General features: G+C 34.7%; 1 protein-coding gene across 1 annotated transcript in view; it reads left to right on the top strand.

The window, feature by feature from the left end:
- The first annotated feature begins 470 nt into the window (after window positions 1-470).
- The window catches only part of LOC133327212 (uncharacterized), a 60,668-nt gene continuing 41,671 nt past the window's right edge, over window positions 471-19,467 (top strand). The window contains exons 1-2 of the mRNA XM_061535774.1: window positions 471-876; window positions 2,668-3,162. Coding sequence (XP_061391758.1) covers window positions 471-876; window positions 2,668-3,162 — 901 coding nt within the window. The remainder of the gene's footprint in view (window positions 877-2,667; window positions 3,163-19,467) is intronic.

The following is a 19,467-nucleotide window of genomic DNA, read 5'->3' as shown; positions in this document are numbered from 1 at the left end:
TCTACAAGTTCAAAACCACTTCGAAAACTTTAATTTTTTCAATATTTCCTGGGTTTATTTTAATCCTTTGGGCATTTATTAACTGCACATTTGTTCAGACTGTGTAATTGTTCGTAGTTTGCTCCACTGTAACCAGGGGGCGCTTTAAATAATTAAAAATACCTCGAAAATTATAATATTTTCAATATTATTCTAATTTCTTCCGGATTTTCCTGGGATTTTTCGTAGACATTCACCTACTACATTTATTTTCTTTCGTTGTTTTACCAATTGTTCATTCCTTCACCACTAGGTGGCGCTGTACAAAGAAGAAAATACAAAGAAAAACGCATTTTCCAACAAGTTCTTATATCTTCCAATCAAATTTGTTTGAGAAATTATCCTATTTCCTTCCGTTCTTATTGTTCTTCTTCTATTATTTACTAGTTTCTTGTTCTAAATCAATTTTCATTCATTTTCACTGATCAATCATGTCTTTGGAAGCCTTCATTCGTCAAGCCGATCGTCTGGTCACCTTCAATGCCGAAGTAGTCGGTGGTAATGTTCCCTTGACGTCTGCCCAATTCGTAAAAATTCACATTTCTGAAGTTAAGTCCTTATGGGCAGGCATCAAATCAGCGTATGACCAATTTATGTCCGATCGAGCTAGCGAAGAACAGAACGAGGAGGATGATGAACAGGAAGAAGATGCAGAAGCCGCTTCAGAGCTTGAGACATTCCAAGCCAAGTATAATAGTGCCTATATCACTTATTGCGAGTGCTTGGCTCGCCTTACACAGTTGTCTGAGGATCTCCAAACAGTTCCTAAAGAGCCGCCTGTTTCACTTCCAAACCCTTCGCCTCAGAGTCCTAATGCTATGGTCCATAATGATCACGGTTCATATTATTCTTTCAATCTGCCTCCATGCGATACCGAAGTCTTCAACGGGGATTATATGTCATGGCCTACTTTCCGAGATATATTCACAGCCGTGTACATAAAAAATTCTAGGCTCAGTCCAGTCGAGCGATTGTTTCATTTGACCCAGAAGACTAAAGGCGAAGCTAGAGATATTGTTCAACGCGCACCTTTGACAAATCAAGGTTTTCAACTTGCTTGGAAAGGTTTGTGCGATCGTTTCGAAAATAAGCGAATTCTTGTTAATGGTCAGTTAAAAGTTCTATTCAATCTTCCTGTCATTAATTCCGAGTCAGCGAGTGCAATTAAGTCATTGCAACGCGACATAAATTCTTGTATTGCTGCGTTATCTCTGTACGATATCGACGTCAGAAGTTGGGATCCAATATTTGTTTTTCTTTGTTCGAATAGTCTTCCTGACTCAACTCTGACGCTTTGGGAACAAGGTTTGGCTGATAAGACTGTTATTCCAAAATGGGCTGACCTTGATTCTTTCCTTACGAATCGACATCGTACACTCGAATCCGTCTCCGAGATGCGCAATTATCCGAAGTCTGATGGTCATAAAACTAAATCCAATGTACATTCAAATAATTCGAAGTTCAGCTCATTCCAGACCAATGTTACAGCTCCAAATTGTCCATTGTGCACAAATTCCGCTCATATAATTCGAGAATGTCCTAGATTCATTTCTATGGATGTTGAACAACGAGTGGCTGAGATCAAGAAACAAGGTCTATGTTTGAATTGTTTCTCGAAAACTCACCACATAAAAAATTGTACTAGTAAAAATAATTGTTTCGAATGTCAGAGGCGGCACAACACTATGCTCCATGATCGTTCGTCAAATAGTCGTCCATCAATTTCACCTACGAGCTCTACCAATTTAAGCCCACACTCCACTCCATTTTCTTCCAATTCAATACAGTCCACTAGTCCAGGGGGTGGAGTAATTCAAACATGCTTTACGTCCAACTCCCGGGGTGTTTTGTTAGGGACTGCGTTGGTGAATGTGATCCACTTAGGAGTAACGTATCACGCTCGTGTACTCCTAGATTCGGGTTCTCAAGGAACATTCATATCAGAACGATTCTTCAACAAACTCAAACTTCCGTATCAGCGTACCAACGTTCAAGTTTCTGGTCTTAATAATTCGACAGCTGCCTCCGTTCGAAAATTATGTTCTGTTGTGCTGTCCTCTCGATTTGATGATTCCGTTCAGCTTTCCGTGCAAGCATTCGTGGTTCCACATTTGTCTGGAAATCTTCCTTCCCGCACATTACCACCATCTTTGTTCTCACAACTTCCTTCAATTAATCTGGCTGACCCACATTTCTTCAAAAGCTCCAGCATCGATATCCTTATAGGCGGTGATTTTCTTCCAAACATCATGCGTGCTGGGGTAATGCGCGATATTTGCGACTCCTTAATGGGACAAGAAACTATCTTCGGATGGATTTTAACTGGCCCCGTTCCGGATTTCCCTCCACCAGCCTCTCTTATTTCCAATTTCTGCGAGGTCTCCTTAGTCAAAGAGATTTGTCATTCCTACGAAGTTGAGAACCTTCCTAGAGATAAAATTCTCCCTGACACCGATGAATATTGTGAGGAGCTCTACGTTTCCACTACAAAAAGGAATAAAGATGGTAGGTATGTCGTTCGTTTTCCTTTCAACCAAGGTTCCTCAGAGAAAATGGGCCTTGGTCGATTCCGTTCAAGAGTTATAAAACAATTCCATCGCAATGAGAGCCGACTTCTTCGTAATTCAGACTGTAAAAAGGAGTATGATCAGGTACTCAATGAGTACGTTCAGTCGAAACACATGGTCTCAGTTCCTAATCCATGTTTAAATAGTGATTCACGCCATTATTATTTACCACATCACACGGTTATTAAGCCGGAGAGCTCGACCACCAAGGTTCGGGTGTTCTTTAATGCTCCTTCCGATACGTCCAATGGTCACAGCCTGAACGATGTTTTGCACGCTGGTCCGGTGTTGCAATCTGACTTGACCACTTTACTTCTCAAATGGCGTTTCTTCCAAATTGTATTCAATGCGGACATCGATAATATGTACCGCCAGATTCTTGTTCATCCAGATCATACTCCATTCCAATGTATCATATTCCGCAACCACCCAGGTGAAAACATTCATGATTTCGAGTTACAAACTGTCACTTTCTGTGTCAATTGTGCTCCGTACTTGGCTATTCGCACTATTCTCCAACTTGCTGACGATGTTCAAGATTTATATACAATTGCAAGCGAGTTTTTTCATAATTTCATGTACGTCGATGACGTGATTTTCGGATCCCATTCTGTTTCGTCCGCCATTCGATCCAAAGCCGAACTCAAATCTGTCCTGGATTCCGCTGGTCTTTGCCTTCGAAAATGGACATCTAATTCGAGAGACATTCGAGATCTTCCCAATGATCATATATTTCATGTAGCCTTGTCATGTTCTTATACAAAATGGGAGATCCTGTCTCAGATCCCCAAATTATTCGATCCTGCCGATTGGCTTTCGCCATGCACAGTTGTAGCGAAGGTTATTATGCAGAAGATATGGTCCGATTATGCAGAAGATATGATCCCAGGTATAAGTCCCTCCACATTGTCCAATTGGAAAATATTCCAGTCAAACTACTTAGTTCATGATAGAGTTCGAATTCCGATGCGGATCAGTTTTACTCCTTCGGCTGGCATTCAGTTCCATGGCTTTTGCGATGCATCCAGAAAGGCATACGCAGCCGTTTTTTACGTGCGAATAGCTATAGGTACGTCCGTATTCACTCACCTGGTGTATTCCAAGATAAGAGTTGCTCCAGTGAACACACTAGTCGCTATTCCTGTCGATTATATTCCACCAATTAATGCACTATTGTTTTTTCCTCCTTCCCAAAAAGCACAGACTTTCCTTTACAGCAGACTTTAGTATCCAGTGGCTACGGACATATATATTCTGGAGGTGGTCACTCTGAAGGAAGACTGTATCCTGGTACCAGCCCGTTCACAACTCTATATACATATATTTAAATACATTCAATTTGTTGTAAACAAGAGAGAGAGTGCTACTTTTTGGTTAATTTCTTTAGTTGCAGTTCCTGCAAGGGGGCCGGTAATGTTAACGCCAAGGTTAACTATGCTGGTCACCCTATTTTCTATTTTCCATTTTTCTTTTATTCGCCTAAATTTGCATCTCTCTCTTGGTACTAAATGCAAATGTTTTATGTTTTCCACTGGTTGTTTTCTTTGTTCTCATTGTAAATAAAAACACTTCTACTCTAACCAGCAAACACAACTGTCATTGGTAAGACTCGTTTCCAAATTCTATACCGAATTTTGTCCAATAAAATTCCACTATTTGGAAAATTCCCATTCTAAAACCCTTGTTTTTCTTTCTTTGGTTTTTTCATAACTATTCCGAGGAGAAATTATTCCTGCTCAAGAGACTATACTTTCCTAATTTCGGCAGCAGTTAACCATCCCAGCTTTTACAGGAAATCCAGTTTGGCATTTTCACTCATATAATCCATCAATTCATGAAAGTCCACAAAAGACTTAAGAAACGAACTCTATACAGTTATTTGGTATAGAGAGTGTGGGAAGATATTTGTTCATTTGTTCTCTTAAAATCAATAAAACACAAATTAATTTAAAAGACTTAAGAAACGAACTTTTTAGTAATTAAATACAGGATAATAGTGGGGAGAGAACTTTATTATATTAATAGATGCAAACAGAAGACTTAAGAAACAAACTTTTTTAATTCTTTGAGATGCATTTAAATATTTGTAATAAAAAATATTCGTTGATAAAAAATAAAATATTTTAAAAATAAATTAAGAATATTTAATTTATTTTTAATTTTATTTTATTTATAAAAAAATACTTTTTATTTCTACTTAATTTTTGTTTTGTTAATAAATATTTTATTGTTCCATAATAAATAAAAATATTTATTTTTTTCATATTGCATTTGTTTTGATTACAGATATCGGAATTTTTTATTATATTCTTTTATCAAAAAAAAAAAATACTTTTAATTACTTTTCATATAATTTTTAGTTTTTTACTTAATGTAAAGTAAATTTAAATCAACAATTAATTTTTATTTATTTTTTTTTTTTTTTTTTTGTTTTTTATTTCCAGGTGAGTGATTTCATTATGGATATGATTTCAATGTAATACGTATGTATGAAAATCTGTTAATTTGTATTTCCTATCAAAAACATTTTTATACTGCCATTTACCTCCTCTCCATAATGAAAATAATAAATAAACTACTTAAGGGCATCATCTTCTATGACAAACGAATGGTATCTTGTAAGCCAGAGAGTCTGAGAGTTATCTCTGAGAGAAACAGTAATGGGGTATTTATTTGAATGCCTTCAAGAGCAAAAGACTCAGGAAACGAACGTATTTTGCATAACATGAACGGTGTATATCATTGCTCCTCAGTCTCTCAATATCTCACTCTCTTTGTATCATTCTCTTTTTAAACGGAATAAACCCAATAGGTAAACAAAAAAGACTTAAGAAACGAACTTCTTATAGAAAATAAATTTGGTCGTTTAACGGATGGACAGAGAGAGGGAGAGAGAGTTCGAGATTTATGAGATGATAAGATTTAATTTATACTAATAAAAGAGTAAAATGATTGACTGACTGACTGATTTAACGATTCATCAACGGCCAGACGAAACGACTGGAGCTAGAATCTTGAGATTTTTTGGTGAGGGTCACTCTTGGTCCAAATGTGACAGATAAGGCTGGGTTTTTGGAAATTCGTACTAGAACGGTACGAAAAGTACTAAATGTGATACGATTTGTATTTGGCGAACCGGTGGAGCTACAACTCTGAAATTTGGGTTGGTGGTCGTTGATGGAGTGTAGGATAGATGTACCAAAGGGTTTTTGGAAATTCGAACTATAACTATCCGAAAAGTACGAAAATGTATTAAATTTGTTTCAATTTCGTAGCATGTGAACGGATAGTGTTAAAAACTTGAAATTTGGAGTGTGAATTAAGGTTGAGAAGTAGGTTTTATTTATGGAAATCGTTTTGTAAGCGTGTACTCATGTGTACGAAAAGTACCATATGGTACTATATTTAGTGCAAATTTATTTTGGCGGTACAAATCGAGCTGGAATCCTGAAATTTGAAATTAACCTTACCGTCGGAGTATAGGAATGGGATATCTACGTAGTTTTGTAAATTTTTTACTGATGTGTACGAAAAGTGCTAAATAGTACTATAATTGGTACCAATGGAATTGGGATGATCCGATAGAGCGGAAACAATGGAATTTGGAGTCAGGATCACTGTAGGGGTGTAGGATTAAGGGTCAGGATTCAGTTTAAGAAATTAATACTTATGGGTACTAAATGGTACTAAATTGGGTACAATTTGAATTTTAAGTGAACCAATAGAGCTAGAATCATGAAACTTGGGGTCAGGTTCATTGTTGAGGTGTAAGATTGAGATATGTAGGAAGTTTTAGAAATTTGTACTACTGTGTACTCAATTTAGTACAATTTGAATTGTAGGTGAACCGATAGAGTTGGAATCCGGAAACTTGGATTTAGGATGTTTGGGTTAAGTAGGAGGTTTTGGGAAATTCGTACTACTGTGTACTAAATTTGGTACAATGTAAATTGTGGGTGAACCGATAGAGTTGGAATCCGGAAACTTGGATTTAGGATCACTGTGGGGGTATAGGATTGGGGTATGTAGGAAATTTTGGAAATTCGTACTATGGTACAATGTAAATTGTGGGTGAACCGATAGAATTGGAATCCGGAAACTTGGATTCAGGATCACTGTGGGGGTATAGGATTGGGGTATGTAGGAAATTTTGGAAATTCGTACTACTGTGTACTAAATTTGGTAGGATTTGAATTATGGGTGAGCCGATAGAGTTGGATTCCTGAAACTTGGATTCAGGATCACTGTGGGGGTATAGGATTGGGGTATGTAGGAAGATTTGGATATTTGTACTACTGTGTACTAAATTTGGTACAATTTGAATTGTGGGCGAACCGATATAGTTGGAATCCTGAAACATGGATTTAGGATTATTGTGGGGGTATAGGATCGGGGTATGCAGGATGTTTTGTTGGATGTGTTCTAAATGGAACCAAATTTGATACAATTTGGATTTGGGTGAACTTTAAGAGCTCTGACATATGCAGTTTTCTGCAAAATAAAATAATATGTTAATACATGTTTAAAAATTTATCCCACATTCGCTAACCAAGTAGCGAGTATATGCTAGTTATAATAATATAATTCTTAATTTTTTACAGCGAGCCCACACAAGGTTTGGATTTTTTTTAAACATATTTTTCTCGAGGCTCCATAAGGCGTGGATTTTTTAACATATGTTTTTTTAAGTCTCCACAAGGCGTAGATTTGTAAAAATATATTTTTCTTAAGTCTCCACAAGACGTAGATTTTTAAAAATATGTTTTCTTAAGTCTCCACAAGGAGTAAATTTGTAAAAATATATTTTTCTTAAGTCTCCACAAGGCGTAGATTTTTAAACATATATTTTTCTTAAGTCTCCACAAGGCGTAGATTTTTAAACATATGTTTTCTTAAGTCTCCACAAGGCGTAGCTTAAGGCGTCTATTTTTTAAATATTTTTTAGGATAGTTTTCTAATATTTTTTATTCAATAATATTGATTTTGGATTTACTATAAGACTTAAGCAACAAACTTGAAGTACCCACCTCGTCTAATTCGTTTCCGACCACTGCTGCTAAACAGCTAACCATTCATTTAGTCACTGTGGCATTTAAGCGTAACGCTTGCTGGATCTGTATGCAACTTTACTATAAACGATGACTTAAAAAGCCGGTATAATTTCAAACATACATACATACCTACCTACGTACGTATGTTTGTATGACGATTGTTGCCGGTGATTTGTTTTGTTGCAGGTTGTTTGGCGAATGAGTGAGTTGGTTGGTTGGTTAGTTAGCAAGTGTGGTGGTGCATGTTACTGTTTCTGCTGCTAACCATATTATTCATATGTATGAATGTGTGTGTGTCTGTCTGTGAGTATGCAATCTGCAAACACTATAATCATGCGGAAATGTGGAAACGCACGACTCCCATTTATATTCTTTTTTTGCTGCTTTGAAATTCTATGGAAAATCGGTTACAAGTTCTAGCAGCACACACACTCTTCTCCTACTGCCTGCCTACCTACCCCTACCCCCTTCAAACTAGTTAGCTAGCTGGTTGCCCACCATTGCTACCATTCATATTGCTGGATGGTGATGGAAGAAGTAGAAAAAAACAGCTCAACATTCAATATAATTTCGGTCATTGATTACGGTTTATTTTAGATTTGACCGCATTCTCCGATTCTGTGATTTTCTTTCAACGACAGACTGGTTCGTTTTCTTTTAGTTTATTTTTTTTTATTATTTACTACTACTGGTGGTATGACTAGTAACGTTCGATGGCCGGACAATGACAATAGTCACTGAATCGCTGTATGTCTGTTTGTCTTTGGTCGTGGTGGTGATGGTGCTCTGTCTTGTCTTTGGTTGACCGCTCGCTCCATCGTTCGCTTAGCTTAGTTTGATGTCTGATTAAATGATTGTGAAATGTTTTAGATGACTGACATCAGCTGAAGACTTGAGACCATTCTAGTGGCGACACCATTGTAGAAGAGGGGGGAAATCCAAGCAGTTTGGTGGGAAGAAATCAATGTAACACTTGATCGTTTAAGACACTGGCGCGCCACAAAGACCCGTTCATTTGGAATAAATTGTCAATTGGAAAGGCTTTGAAAACTTGTCATCGTATTTGGAGCATAATCTAATTCTTGAGCTGCTTTTTTCTTCTTCTTCTTCTTCCTTAACTTCTATTCTTCAACTTCGTCTTGGCATTTTTTTGTATTTATTTCTCGATGGGAAAATGGGGGCTTTGGAAACTAATTTGTATTTTTTTCGATTCTTAAAAAAAAAAATTCTTGATTCTCCACAAGGAGAAAATACTTTTTTGAGTCTCCACAAGGCGTAGATTTTTAAAAATATTTTTTCTGAATTCTCCACAAGGCGTAGATGGGTCTTCACAAGGCGTAGATTTTCAAAAGTAATTTTTTCTTGAGTCTCCACAAGGCGTAGATTTTCAAAAGTAATTTTTTCTTGAGTCTCCACAAGGCGTAGATTTTCAAAAGTAATTTTTTCTTGAGTCTCCACAAGGCGTAGATTTTTAAATGTAATTTTTTTCTCGAGTCTCCACAAGGCGTAGATTTTTAAAAGTAATTTTTTCTTGAGTCTCCACAAGGCGTAGATTTTTAAAAGTAATTTTTTCTTGAGTCTCCACAAGACGTAGATTTTTAAAAGTCATTTTTTCTTGAGTCTCCACAAGGTGTAGATTTTTCAAAGTAATTTTTTATTGAGTCTCCACAAGGCGTAGACTTTTTAAAAGTAATTTTTTCTTTAGTCTCCACAAGGCGTAGATTTTTAAAAGTAATTTTTTCTTTAGTCTCCACAAGGCGTAGATTTTTAAAAGTAATTTTTTCTTGAAAAAGTAATTTTTTCTTTAGTCTCCACAAGGTGGTGTTAAATTGTAAACAAAGTACCGGTCGCATTTATGATTCGAATTGGATGAAATTTGGCATAGGTCACTTATTTTCCCCAAGGACGAACCCTATTGAATTGTTAAAAATCGGTTCAGATTTAGATATAGCTCCCATATATAATTTCGTCCGATTTAAGGTAAATGGTGCACCAAAGACCCTAAATATCTTTCGATTTGCACGAAATTTGGCACAGCGTACAGAATTGAGCCTAGAATGATGTGCGCTAAGTTTCGTGGAAATCGGTTCAGATTTAGATATAGCTCCCATTTATATTTTCGACCGATTTAAGATAAATGGTGCACCAAAGACCCTATGTATTCTTCGATTTGCACGAAATTTGGCATAACGTATTAAATTATATCCAGAATAATGTGTGTTAAGTTTCGTGAAAATCGGTTCCGATTTAGATATAGCTCCCATATGTATTTTCGTCCGATTTAAGGTTAATTAGCCACTTAAGCCTCTAAATATCTTTCGATTTGCACGAAATTTGGCGCAGCGTACTGAATTGACTCTAGAATAATGTGTTAAAATCTGTTCAGATTTAGATATAGCTCCCATATATATTTTCGTCCGATTTAATGTAAATGGTGCACCAAAGTCTCTAAACATCTTTCGATTTGCACGAAATTTGGCACAGTGTAATGAATTAGGCCTAGAATGGTGTGTGTTAAGTTTCCTGAAAATCGGTTCACATTTAGATATAGCTCCCATATATATTTCCGTCCGATTTAATGTAAAGGGTGCACCAAAGACCCTATATATTCTTCGATTTGCACGAAATTCGGCATATCGTACTGAATTGAGTCTAGAATAATGTGTGCAAAGTTTTGTGAAAATCGGTTCAGATTAAGATAAAGCTCCCATATATATATTCATCCGATTTAAGGTAAATGGTGCACCAAAGTCCCTACACATCTATCGATTTGCACGAAATTTGGCACAGCTCACTGAAATAAGTCTATAATGCTGAGTGTTAAGTTTCCAGAAAATCGGTTCAGATTTATATATAGCTCTCATATATAGTTTCGTCCGATTTTAGGTAAATGGTGCACCAAAGTCCCTAAATATCTTTCGATTTCCACGAAATTTGGCACAGCGTACTGAATTAACTCTAGAATAATGCGTGAAAAGTTTTGTGAACATCGGTTCAGATTTAGATATAACTCCCATATATATTTTCGTCCGATTTAATGTAAATGCTGCACCAAAGTCCTTAAATATCTTCCGATTTGAACGAATTTTGGCACAGCGTACTGAATTAACTTTAGAATAATGTGTGTTAAGTTTCGTGAAAATCGGTTGAGATTTAGATATATAGCTCCCATATATATTTCCGTCCGATTTAATGTAAATGGTGCACCAAAGTCCCTATATATCTGACCAAATGAAAAATTTTGTATAGGTTACTGGTCCTTTAAAATTGCGACTTCTGTTAGGATTCATCTGTTGAATATACCCAAAGTGGTGAAGGGTATCATATAGTCGGCCCCGTCCGACTTTACTACTTTCCTTACTGATTTTTTCTTGAGTCTTCACAAGGCCTAGATTTTTAAATGTTATTTTTTCTTGGGTCTCCAAAGGGTTTTTATACCCTACACAACTATGTTGTCAGGGTATTATAGCTTTGTGCAGCCCCAAATGTTTGTAACGCCGCGAAATATTGGTCCTAGACCCAACTTTAAGTATACCGATCGTCATATCTCGACTAGCTGAGTCGATCTAGACATGTGTGTCCGTCCGTCCGTCCGTCCGTCTGTCCATTATAATTTGTAAACACGATACAGGCCACAGTTATGGACCAATCTTCACGAAATTTTGCATATAGGATGGGTTCTGGCCAATGAAGACCCCTATTGTTTTTGGAAAAGATCGGTTAATATTTAGGGGATGAAATGGACCAAATACTAAATTTTTGTCGGTTTTTCTGGTCGCTCCAGAGGCCGCAATTATGGCCCAAACACCGCGAATTTTTGCATGGAGAAGGGGATCGGGCCAGAGAATAAGCATGCATGTTTTGATAAAGATCGGTCAATGTTTAGCGGGTCAAATGGACCCTGACTTTTGTGTGAAAAATGACAAAATTTGTATTCTATGGCATATATATTTACTCCTGGAGGATGTAGACCCCAGGAGTTGATAGCATATCCAAGAGGAGTGGTTGGCCTTTAAATTGATACCAAATATAGTGAAGTATCTACTCAGATGTGGGAGTTACAGTCAAATATTTACAGGTGCTTACGTATTCAGATATTATTTAGTAACCCATTACCACATTAGAGGGAGAAATATAGCGCTGATGGCTTTGAAAATTTTCATGAAGTTCCAGTTATGGTCAAGAACAACGCCTACAATTTTCGGTGATGATCAGATTAAAATTTTGGGATGAAATGGACCGAAAACATATTTTTTTGTGTGTTTTCGAGTAGAGTATAATCCGAAAATCACAACACAACCCACCGTGAAGGTAATTTGGACAAGTAATTAGAAGGACTGTACTGAATATTCGAAAAAAGTAAGGAAGAGGTGTTGTTGACCTCTGACAAGAGGGGGCCAATATCACGAAATATTACTCAAACTCGGAATAAACATCCTCAGAAAGTTAGATTTCGTGGTAGTTGTGTAGGGTATCGTATGGTCGGCCCCGTCCGACTATACTGCTCCGCTCACTGGTTTTAATATTTATTGTAGCGTTCTATCCACCCTATTACACAAACTCATGTAATATTCTATTGTTGTTTTTGTAATTTACAACAGTTACTATTAATTACACGTTTCTTCGAATGGACAACCCCATTTAAAATTCCATTGCAGTACAATCGGACGATAACAAAATAGAACAGTATAAAAAGAATTCTTTGGTTAACCAATATATATAGTTCTGGATTAGACATGGCCACGAGAACAAGACGAAGTAGAAGAAGAAAATGGTCAATATTTACAGTAAAAAAATATGGTAGCAAATAAATACCAAGAAACAACTAGCCATCGCGTCAACAGCATGATTATGATGATCATCAGTGGGTTTTGCAGTGCACTTCTATTGTTGTTTATTATTTATTTATTTATTTTTGTCTCCCCCTCCTAAGTCTCTTCTTATTGCCCTCTTAAAAATCTAAACTTTCACAACAACATCATCATCATGATTTTTGCAAAATGAAAAAAAAAAACTGTTGGACAACAAATGTTTACTGTTGGCCTGCCTGCCTGCCTGTCCGTCCGTCCGCCTGTCGTTGCCACTAAAAATCTCTTTCAAGCGGTTTTGTTACCATTAACAAAACCGTTATGAAATTATTGATTGTATAATCTACAGAAACGACGACGACGAAGAAGAAGCTGACGACCAGCTGAAGATGAAACTGGACGGGGGCCAGCATTCTATGCTGATGCCGATGATGCTGATGTTTGGCTTTGTTTTTGGCTGGATGCTGCTTCGGCTGCCACAAAGAATGCCTAATATGTGAACATAATATTTAGCAACAAACTGGCTGGCTGACTGTCTGACTGACCATTGTAACCATTGTCGAATAAATTCCATGGACCCCATTCAAGTCCAGCTGTTAATCGTTGAATGTTGTTTAAAAGAACATTGTTTTAAATTGTCGGCATGTGTCAAGTGTGTGTGTGCACAGAACAACAACAACAAAAAATAAATAAAATAAAATTTATGATTAACAATTAAGCATGGACTTACAAACATAGAAGTAACTATGGGAAGAGCCACAAGTGCTGGGCAAATGTGCTTATCCTCTTATCGGAATTAATAGCAAATTTTCGAAAATAAATAATCAACATATGCGAACTGTTAGATATGAATTATTACAATAAATAATCACATTTTTTAATGGAAATTTGTAATAAACAAACAATTATTTACTGGAATTTGCAAGGAGAGAATAACAAAAAACAAAAGACTTAAGACACAAGCATTGAGTGTCATACAAAGAGTTTGAGGTGATGGTAAAATTAAAAAAAAAATAACTGTTTGTCCTCATTTGGTGGTCCAGAGAGGTTGAACATATTTTTTATAAGTCTCCACAAGGCGTAGAATTTAAAAAAAAAATTATAATCTCCACAAGGCGTAGATTTTTAAAAATATTTTTTCTAGACTCCTAAGGCGTAGATTTTAAAAAATAATATTTCCCGAGTAGACTCTCATGGCGTAAATTTTTAAAAATATGTTTTCTAGAGTCTCCACAAGTCTACATAAGGCGTAGATGTTTAAAAATATTTTTCTAGAGTCTCCACAAGTCTTCAAAAGGCGTAGATTTTTAAACATATTTTTTTCTAGAGTCTCCACAAATCTTCACAAGGCGTAAATTTTTAAAAATATTTTTTCTAGAGTCTCCGCAAGTCTTCAAAAGGCGTAGATTTTTATAAATATTTTTTTCTAGAGTCTCCACAAGTCTTCACAAGGCGTAGATTTTTAAAAATATTTTTTCTAGAGTCTCCACAAGTCTACACAAGGTGTAGATTTTTAAAAATATTTTTTCTAGAGTCTCCACAAGTCTTCAAAAGGCGTAGATTTTTAAAAATATTTTTTCTAGAGTCTCCACAAGTCTTCACAAGGCGTAGATTTTTAAAAATATTTTTTTCTAGAGTCTCCACAAGTCTTCAAAAGGCGTAGATTTTTAAAAAAAATTTTCTTAAAAATATTTTTTTCTAGAGTCTCCACAAGTCTTCAGAAGGCGTAGATTTTTAAAAATATTTTTTTCTAGAGCCTCCACAAGTCTTCAAAAGGCGTAGATTTTTAAAAATATTTTTTATAGAGTCTCCACAAGTCTACACAAGGCGTAGATTTTTAAAAATATTTTTTCTAGAGTCTCCACAAGTCTACACAAGGCGTAGATTTTTAAAAATATATTTTTCTAGAGTCTCCACAAATATTTTTCTCCTGTCTACACAAGGCGTAGATTTTTAAAAATATATTTTTCTAGAGTCTCCACAAATATTTTTCTCCTGTCTACACAAGGCGTAGATTTTTAAAAATATATTTTTCTAGAGTCTCCACAAATATTTTTCTCCTGTCTACACAAGGCGTAGATTTTTAAAAATATATTTTTCTAGAGTCTCCTCAAATATTTTTCTCCTGTCTACACAAGGCGTAGATTTTTAAAAATATATTTTTCTAGAGTCTCCACAAATATTTTTCTCCTGTCTACACAAGGCGTAGATTTTTAAAAATATATTTTTCTAGAGTCTCCACAAATATTTTTCTCCTGTCTACACAAGGCGTAGATTTTTAAAAATATATTTTTCTAGAGTCTCCACAAATATTTTTCTCCTGTCTACACAAGGCGTAGATTTTTAAAAATATATTTTTCTAGAGTCTCCACAAGGCTTATATTTTTAAAAATGTTTTTTTTTCTTGAGTCTCCATAAGGAGTAGATTTTTAAAATTATTTTTTTTTCTTAACTGTCCACAAGTCGTAGATTTTTATGCATACAAATTATTATGAATTATGTTTTTTTTATAAAACTTGAAATAATTATCCCATTATAAAAATTGACATCTTCATTTTCAATAAAATCGAAAAAAACAGTGTCTTGCAACATTGTTGTTGGCTGTTCTGCATCCGTTGCCGTTTCTTTGAAACCAAGCCATCCGACCACAAGAAAATGAAACGTAAATGCAAACAGTGCATGACAGCCAGCCAGCCAGCCAGCAAGACAGTCAGTTAGCAAGCCACCACATTGACAATAAACTACAGCACCCCTTTTTTCAACAGAAGTTGAAAAAGAAGAAGACATGGAACCACCTCAGACAAAAGTTCTATTGTCTTAGGACAAGACAATTGGTTTCAATTGAAAATTGCAAAAAAAAAACGGAAAAACAATTGAAGTGGGTGGGTGGCTGATTTAATTTAATTGAATTGAAGAAAAGTTTTTTTTTGTTTTGAAAGAAGGCATAATGACAAAAAGTTGAGGGAGGTAACTACAAAATTTAAATAATTTTTGGGAGTATATTTAAAGGTCCATAGAAAGAGATAGATATAATTTTTTTTTCTATTTTTTTTTTTTTTTTGAAGGTGTTTTAGGTCCTCTGTAGAAATTCAAACCCGATTATAAAGAAAAAATTAGGACTCCAGAGAATGCTAAAAATAGATATTTTCTAAATATATATTTTAAAGACTTTGAAGCGATCTATATGTCGATTTTTAATAACATTTCTTTACGAAGCCCCCAATTCTGGTTTTGAAATTTGTTTACGAAAAACATTTGATTTGAAGAAGTCTCAAGTTAGAGCATGTCAAATAATATCTCCACAACTATTATCATAAACGTGTAAAACTTGTCCCATAAAAATCCCACTAAACACAATTTTAATTTTAATCCGAACAGGTTACAAAAACAACTGGGGTTTTTTTGGGTAAATATGGCACCCAACTATGGCTATAAAGAATGTCTCAAAAAAACTTGTATCACCGGCCTAAAAATAAAACTCAACATTTGACATTTTTGGTAGCCTCATGAAACCAAAAACAACAACAACAAACCAAAAACAAATATGCGTTTGATACTCCATAAATGTGTGGCGAACGACTAGAAGTCCGGAATGTGGGTCATTGTAATAATAAATTAAGACTCCAAAAACAATAATAACAACAACAAAGAAATCTAGTAGAACATGGTCAACACATAAAAAAATTAAAAATAAAATTCTGCGTCAACACATGAACAGTTAGTTTGTTTGAAATGGAAATAAATTTCGAATTAAAAAAAAAAACACATTTTTGAGATATGGGAGACAGACTTATAGGCAAACATCAGAGACAAAAGAAAGTCCGAGTCTGAAAAAAGTTTTGGATACACAAAATTATGATTATGAGAAAATAAATATTTAAGGCCATCATAATGCTTATAAAGGAGATTTTTTAAAAAATGGAGGCTCAAGAAAAATTATTTTTAAAAAATTTACGACTTGTAAAAAAATTATTTTTTAAAAATCTACGCTTTGTGGAGACTCATGAAAAAAATATTTTTCAAAATCAACGCCTTGTGTAGGCTCTAGAAAAATATTTTTAAAAATCCACGCATTTAAAAACCAAAGAAAAATAGTTTTAAAAATCTACGTTTTGTGGAGACTCAGATTTTTTTAATCTACGCCTTCTTGCGACTCAAGAAAAAATATATAAATAATATTTTTGGGGTCAATATGTTTTTTTCAGATAAGTTTAAATATTTTTTTTAAATATTTAACAATTATATATTAACATATTTTATTTATTGTTTTTTCTCTTCTATTTCCAGGTAAACTATTTCATAAATTCTATATCGGAGGAGTTCGTAAATATAAATATTTGAAAATTTAAAAAATATATATACTAAACCAGTAAGGAAAGTAGTAAAGTTGGACTGGGCCGACTATATGATACCCTTCGGACGAACCGATTTTCATGAAACTTCGCAATTCAGTACGCTATGCAAAATTTTGTGCAAACCGAAAGATATAGAGACTTTGGTGCATCATTTACATAAAATCGGACGAAAATATATATGGGAGCTATATCTAAATCTGAACCGATTTTCACGAAACTGAACACATCATTCTAGACATAATTCAGTAGGTTACACCACAGTTCGTGCAAATCAAAAGATATATAGGGAGTTTGATGCACCAATTATATTAAATCGGTCGAAAATATATATAGGAGCTATATCTAAATCTTATCCGATTTTCTCGAAATTTGACAAACATCATTCTAGACTTAATTCAGAACGCTGTGCCAAATTTCGATTTACTTGAAATTAACTAAATCTGAACCGATTTTCACGAAACATAGCAAACATCATTCTAGACTTAATTCAGTACGCTATGCCAAAATTCGTGCAAATCGAATGATTTTCAGGGGCTTTGGTACATCATGTACCTAAAATCGGACAAAAATACATATAGGGAGCTATACCGAAATCTAAACGGATTTTCAAAAAACTTAGCACACGTCATTCTAGACTTAATTCAGTATGCTATGCCAAATTTCGTGGAAATCGAAAGATATATAGGAAATTTGGTGCACCATTTACATTAAATCGGATGAAAATATATATGGGAGCTATATCTAACTCTGAACCGATATTCATGAAACTTCGCACACATTATTATAGATGCAATTCAGTACACTATGCCAAATTTCGTGCAAATCGAAAGATTCGCAGGGGCTTTGGTGCACCATTTACCTAAAATCGGATGAAAATATATATGGGAGCTATATCTAAATTTTATCCGATTTTCTCGAAATTTGACAAACATCATTCTAGACTTAATTCAGTACGCTATGCTAAAATTCGTGCAAATCGAATGATTTTCAGGGACTTTGGTGCATCATTTACCTAAAATCGAACGAAAATATATATGGGAGCTACATCTAAATGTGAACCGATTTTCACGAAACGTAGCACACATTATTCTAAAATTAATTCAGTACGTTATACCAAAATTCGTGGAAGTCGAATGATTTTCAGGACTTTGGTTCATCATTTACCTAAAATCGGACGATTCTATATGTAAACCTCAACCGATCTTCTCGAAACTTAGCACACATCATTCTAGACTTAATTCAGTAGGTTTTATCAAAATTCGTGCAAATCGAAAGATATGTAGGGACTTTAGTGCCCTATTAACATAAAATCGGACGAAAATATATATGGGAGCTATATCTAAATCTGAACTGATTTTTCCCAAATAGGGTTCGTCCTTGGGCCAAATGAATGAGCTGTTGGTGACTCTTGAAAAAATATTTTTAAAAAATCCACGCCTCCGTTGGTGGTGCTTGAAAAAATATTTTTAAAAAATCCACGCCTCCGTTGGTGGTGCTTGAAAAAATATTTTTAAAAAATCCACGCCTCCGTTGGTGGTGCTTGAAAAAATATTTTTAAAAAATCCACGCCTCCGTTGGTGGTGCTTGAAAAAATATTTTTAAAAAATCCACGCCTCCGTTGGTGGTGCTTGAAAAAATATTTTTAAAAAATCCACGCCTTTGTTGGTGACTTTTGAAAAAATATTTTTAAAAAATCCACGCCTCCGTTGGTGGAGCTTAAAAACATATTTTTAAAAAATCCACGCCTTTGTTGGTGACTCTTGAAAAAATACATTTTTAAAAAACCTTTTTTTAAATTCTGTCTTTAAAATGTTTTTATAAAAAATTTTTGAAAGAATTTATATTTTCCCCAATAGAAAGTGTTAATACAAATTTCATTTGTTTACTTTCAATTCATAACGTACATAAAATTGTGTTATTATCTCTGTTACTGCAAACAAAAGACTTAAGCAACGAACACGTGCTTCATATTTAAAACAATTTTATGTTTTCTCTTTACGGGTTTTGTCAGCTGTAACAAGTAAAATTATTTTTTTTTTTATTTTTTTGCACACTTGACATGCACTTTCATTTAAGTAGCAAACAAAATTAGTTTGTTTTGCAAATATATTATACAAAATATTAAAAAAAAAATAGTGATAATAATTTTCGAAACAAAAATGTTAAATAATGTAAAGCATAATACCACCACGAAATTTTGTGTAATTAGCCAGGAAGAGTTGGAGAAACACTTTCAATTTTTTTTGTTGGCTTCTTTTCGATTTAATCACATGTAATTTAAGGTATACAAGAAGAAGAACAACAACAACACAAATTACAATTTAAATATCATCATTAGTATGGGCAACTAAGACGTCATACATGTATTCCATGGGAAGGCTATGTGTAGTGGAGTGACTTGTGTGTTATGGTCTGTCACGAAGAAAAAATTGTAAACAAATAGAAATTGTTTCACACAAAACTATCTACAAAATAATTAAGCTTACACTCACACACACTTACATACATACAAATTTACTCATTGTCATATTTATGTGTGTCCGTCCGACGCCTCACTTTCTGTATAACACCTGAGAGTGAAGGCAATTTTGGTTGGTTGGTTGGTTGCTTCGTACCTACCACAAACTTAACCGGTCGTTACAATGTG

This window comes from Musca vetustissima, unplaced genomic scaffold (genome assembly GCF_032173495.1).
Source record: "Musca vetustissima isolate MV318-11 ecotype Yass unplaced genomic scaffold, APGP_CSIRO_Mvet_v1 utg86088, whole genome shotgun sequence".
Classification (NCBI taxonomy): domain Eukaryota; kingdom Metazoa; phylum Arthropoda; class Insecta; order Diptera; family Muscidae; genus Musca; species Musca vetustissima.
This window is presented reverse-complemented; position numbering and strand designations above follow the sequence as displayed.